General features: G+C 39.6%; 1 protein-coding gene across 1 annotated transcript in view; it reads left to right on the top strand.

Moving 5' to 3' along the window:
• The first annotated feature begins 344 nt into the window (after positions 1–344).
• The window catches only part of MYL10 (myosin light chain 10), a 55,911-nt gene continuing 50,255 nt past the window's right edge, over positions 345–6,000 (top strand). Inside the window, exon 1 of the mRNA XM_044273506.1 lies at positions 345–391. Coding sequence (XP_044129441.1) covers positions 389–391 — 3 coding nt within the window. The 5' untranslated portion in view covers positions 345–388. The remainder of the gene's footprint in view (positions 392–6,000) is intronic.

Here is a 6,000-nt window from a genome sequence, read left to right as displayed (position 1 = left end):
ATATCATTATCTGTCTATGTCAGTATCAGATACAGCAGAAGATCACACTGGTCGCTTTATATTGTAGATGCACCATTTGTGTCTATGACATACCGGGAAGGCTTTCATCCACAGCTGCCATTCCATAAAATGTTTACAGGTCCTAAAACCTTCTATGTGAAATGTAAAAGAGCTTCCCGCACCTAATATTTCTCTGAAAAACAATGGCCCCTGGGACAAATGCCTTGGATTATTCTGAGATCCAGTTACTGAACTTTTCCAACCTTACATCTATTGTCTAAACTTAGAACAAACGTATTCATTCTGAGTGACGCTATAAAAAGACAACCAATATGGATTGGACTGGCTTGAGACTTGGCACTGAGGGGGTCAAGGGAGCAGCAGCAAGATGGTAAGACCAAATAGTTCAATATTTAACTTTCATATTTTCTGCCACAGTTTTATGTTAATATTATATTTTTTTCTGACATGTATGTTTGGTGATATCTCTTGGTAATGTATGATAAATTTTGTGCTTTTATAGCAAAATTGTTTATATCCTGTTTATTGTGTATGTCTGGTACATAAATCTCCCAGAGTTTTGCCTAGATGTATGCTAAAAAGACACTCTATGCGCTTTTCTTTTCTCAGTAAGGTGTCCTTTCTGCTGCAGCTCTATCTGTATAGCTGTCACAACTTCTAACAGTTATGTGGTTAGAGGCAGTTAAATGATGGAACTGAGCATAGGCGTCCACCTCACAGATGTTACTGAGGTGGACAGAGAAAGAAGGAAAAGAATAAACAGCAGGTGGCGCTATACAGGTGCATTTTATTGAATAACTCAATGGTTATACTTAATGTTCAATAACAGGCAATTACAAAAGTATGCAGAATACTCTTCATGGGATAACCCCTTTTAACTTGTTTGCATGTTTATTTACATGTACACAGTTTTCATTAATTTTGAGTACCATACTGAGACATAAGGTGTAGGATCTGGTCTAATAATGCTTATCATTTAAACTCCTATACATTATTAAATCTAGGTGTATTTTAGTATGTCACTGGCACCAGTGACACTGGTAGGAGATGCCCGAGATCAGAGTCATCTAATAATGTCCATAGTGTTTGTAAATATTACATTGAATAATACAGCTCTGATAAATATCTGTAATTTGTATATTCTTTATTAAACAGAATGTTCTAGCCCTACCTGTTATAGACTAAAAGATTATTTTAAAGGAAATGTCTGTTTTGAAGGGGTATACTCATCTCAGACATTGGAGGCATATAGTTAGGATATGTCCCCAATGTCTGATATACTTAGTGCGGAGTCCGCAAAGTGCCAGATGGCGCAGTGTGCATGCGCTGCCTCCCTCCATTCATTTCTATGGGACTACTGAGAATAGTAGGGTGCTTGCTCGGTTAGTTCCATAAGCCCCATAGAAGTAAATGGAGCGGTCGCCACGCTAGCTTGATGAGCTTCCATTCTTTTCAATGGGACTGCCGAAAATAGCCGAGCACACTGCAATAGAAATGAATTTTGGGCGGCTGCGCATGCATGCTCGGTGTGTTCTCTATCTCTAACATTTTGCAGGCTCCGTTCTAAGTAAAGGTGTGCACCTATCAGATATTGGGGGCACATCCTAGCGATATGCCCTCAATATCCAAGATGGGACAACCCCATTAAGCAAATCTTTGCAAACCGTTAAGGCAGCAGAACCATTTAAAGCAATGACTACACCCATTAATTCCAATGGAGTACCATACAGTGACACTGCAAAAGAACTGGGGCTTACATACAGATTTCCCCATCAATTATAGCTGATGGCAGGGTGGGCGACAAGTGGGCCACTTCTACTCAACCTCACTCTGGGGAACTCTCAATCTTATATAAGTTGATTTGTCCGGACCAAGGTGCAGTCTATGTAGAATGTAATTCAGTAGAAGGCAATGGGAATTGGTGTACATACTTTAATTTTTTTCTTGATATGGAATGTGTACATTTGCGCTTTTAAATAAAGCAGGTTCAACACCCAATGGCCTAAGTAGGTTTCAAATTCATATCACAGTTTCGTATTAATTGTGTGGGAAAGGGATTTGGGTAATGTGTGTTTGCAATAAATCTGAAATAAACGTTGCAATAACCATTCCGACTCCCCTAGATGTGTTACCTATAATTACCGGTAATGACTTCATCTATCTTTGAGATATAATGATGCCACTTTACACTTACTGGATATATTTAATAGATAAGAAATGTATCAAATAATATAAGCTACACAAAAATCAGTCTGTGTGTCAACAGGTTTTATTGAACCCTGGGGCTTAAATCTGACATATAGGGAGGAAATGCCTGTGTAAATCTGCACTATATAGCGTCTAGATACTTTTTTTTAATTAAAAGTAATTACTATTTAGTGCAGCCCGATGCCGTATGCTTAACATACATGACGGACAATCACATACCATCAACCATGACCTAGTTCTCCTGGTATAGGATAATTCATTCAGTTTCAAGATCATATGAAGAGATAATGAAATAATTTACAAAGATAATGGGCCCCTGACATATAAACCTGTCATGTATGCGTTTGCGGTAACAGTATGTACCCTTCGTACAGTGGGTTGGTTCTAGTTTTTCAAGTACCCTTATTAATGAGCACGCAACACTGACAGGCGAAGGATATTAGTTTGCCATTTAGGGCAGCCTGTTCTGTAATGGAATTTTTGCTGTGGATTCTGCGACGAAATCTGCAGCAATTTACAGCACAAAGCATGTGGGCAGTTTTTTTTTTAAAAACACAATCCGCTTGCAGTGGGAAAAATCCACGCGGAATTATAGCACACTACAGATTTTGTAATCTGGAGAATATTCTGCTATGGATTCGACATGGAATTTTACTGCAATGCACAGAGTAAAATCTGTGGCGAAACCAAGTGGGCCTATCAGCACAATGGAGCTTGAATTTGGGTGCTAGTTACACCCAATCTTGATCACAGACCTCCATACAACTTCAGAAGAAGGCAATAACACCCCAGATGTAGAGCAGCAAACATGGATCAATTAATTTGCGCCACGCATTTTGGCAAGCAATCATAGAGGTGGAATTGAAATTCACAAGATCGGCGAATTAATTGACCAATACTTCTTATTTTATGCTGCTTTGAGTTCCATTACTAAATATATAACTATATATGTATACTATATAATATATATTTATATAGTGTATATCCTTTTAAGGCCTCGTTCACATGTCCATGTCAATTTGACGGGTGTAAAAAAAAAAATCGGTTCGTGTTTTATCTGTGAAGTTATCTGTGAAGGATCTATGTTTGGTCCGTGTGTCATTCGTATTCCATGGACGCTGCTCAGCTGAAAATTAATTTCCAAAGCATCTCCTATCAGTAGTTAGTGAAAAACAAGCGCAACACGGATGCCATCCGTGTTGTGTCCACGATTTTTATGGACCCATAGACTTCAATGGACGTGCATGTCTACATGCACTACTTTGGTCCATGATGCGAACCAAACATGCCCATTGAAGTCTATGGGTCAGTGAAATTCACAAACACAACACAATTAGCATCCATGTTTGGTCCGTTTCACTGCCCACTGAGAGGCGATGCTTTTGAAATAAATTTTCAGATGAACAGTGTTTGTAGAAAACAGATGACACATGGCGAGCAAAAAAAGGACACACAGACCAAACACGGATTCTTCACAGATGAAACACAGACTGATATTTTAACGGACACAGAAATGTGAATGAGGCCTTAGATTATTGCGGGTCCTACCAATTGGACCCCTATGGAATACAAAAACGGCACCACATACTCTGGGCCCCCCTTCCCAAATTAATGGAGTGACAGGTCGACCATACACTCTGCTGCTATATTTATCTCTATGGGACCTGCTGGCAATAGCCAAGTGCTGGACTCTCATAGAGATGAATGGAGCGACAATGTGAATGTTTGACTTGCTGCGCCGTTCATTTCGGGGGTCCTGCACCTGTTCCCTTGATCAGTGGGGGTCTTACTGCTGGGATCCTGTGGATAGGGGATAACTTTTCAACATATCTACAGTCCATATAGGTTTTTGTTCTTATCCACCTTCTATCCATCTGCCCTTCTAGTAATCAGTCTAATATCTGCCTGTTGGTCTCTATGGTACATCTATTGACAGCAAGTAGTAAAACGTCTACTGAGATGAAATTGCTGACCTAGTCTAGCCTCCTTGATTAAAGCTAAATCTGATTTTGTTCCACAGGTCAGATTTAATTGGGTGAGTTAGACATTTTTTTTTTAAAGTATTTATTTTTTTGTGCCACTCTGATGAACGAAAATGTCTACAATGCTCAAAAATGAAATAAGTGTATTTGTCTTAGCATTAGAAGGATGTGGAAAAAGCTGATAATTGTTTTTATAATCCTCTAGAAATGTTCAAGTAGTAATTATGCCAAATGAACGCTGCTGGGAATTTGTTCTTTCTGATGTCTGAAGGGATTCTTCAATATTACAGAAATGTTGAAGGCATCGTAATATTTCAAATGGTTGGTAAATCTACTTTCAAAGGATTAGTCCGGACAAAAGCGGCAGAGTGAAAATAATTACACGTTTAGCTTGAGCTGTTGGATACTGACAAACAGTAATGACGTGTGCAATGAGACCACACAAATTTACAGAGTGCAGGCTGTGTTGTTTTAAGTGGAACGGTGGAATGTAACTGAGGGTGACATAAAAGTATTCTCTATTTTTATATTCCGTAAGCCCAGGGAGGGTTTATTGAGCTTGGCGACAGTTCGGACTGAGCTGTGTATGCAAGGAGGATTTTGGGGGCAATGATTCATATGTCTGAAAATAGATGCTCTTCTGATAAACTGTCTGGAATTTACCACCTGAGCTGAGAAATCAACATGTCCCTGTAAAAATAATAGACATCGCAGCAAAAGAAAGTTCATGGCAGAATTTTCTAGGAAGAATCCTGGAAGTCTGAGACAGTCTGAAGCTTAGTTCTGAGATGTTAGACATTTGTGAGCTGTAGGAGGAATTACTTTTTTTTTGTTCATGGGATTATAGATCATACAACTTCCTCATTAAATAACTTAAACCAGGCATGTCCAAACTGCGGCCCTCCAGCTGTTCCAAAACTACAACTCCCAGCATGCCTGGATAGCTTACAGCTATTAGAGCATGCTGGGAGTTGTAGTTTTGCAACAGCTGGAGGGCCGCAGTTTGGACATGCCTGACTTAAACTAATAACTATAAATTAATAATAGGACACGTGGACACATTAGTGCATGGATAAAATTAGGCCAACTTTATAAAAGAATAGCTTATACAATAGATAATAATGAAATAACTTTAAAACCACAGAATAGACCAGCCATAAGCTCGGCCTAAATACCATAATCAACTCATCCACTCGCCACTATACGGCAAGCAACTTTACCCCTCCTTTCAATAAAGTGGCCATGACAAACAAAACTTAAGGGAGGGCGGGCAGCAGCTCCTCAGATTGCGAACCGGCAGACGGCACAATGCTGTCGGCCACCGCCATTAGATACACCTTTGGCCATAAGCACTCCTGACCATTAGCCAATGCCTTACTGTTGTTGGGGTTCCTAATCTTCCTGACCCCAGCAACAATCCCAGGATAGGACATATAACTGCCCAATCTGGCCTCACCATCCCTACCCTGGATACAATGGCTATTTTTAGCCATCCTGACCATCCACTTTCGGCTGGAAAAATTCCCGCCAAAACTAATAGCCATCTAACCTGGGATGCTCATAATACCATGAGGATCCCGTCATATTGTCATATACGGGATCCTGACATTTTCATCACAAAGCCCACATTCAGTCTGGTTATAAACTTTCATTTATATTTCTGTTTCAGTAATATCGTCCTTTGTCATACTGTATGGCAGCTCTCATTCTAACAAGGTTATCTAATGAAAAATATTTATATCACGGTATGAGATTTCTTAAAAATGGAACAGTTGACCACTACCACTCT

This window comes from Bufo gargarizans, unplaced genomic scaffold, assembly GCF_014858855.1.
Source record: "Bufo gargarizans isolate SCDJY-AF-19 unplaced genomic scaffold, ASM1485885v1 fragScaff_scaffold_703_pilon:::fragment_2:::debris, whole genome shotgun sequence".
Lineage (NCBI taxonomy): Eukaryota > Metazoa > Chordata > Amphibia > Anura > Bufonidae > Bufo > Bufo gargarizans.
This window is presented reverse-complemented; position numbering and strand designations above follow the sequence as displayed.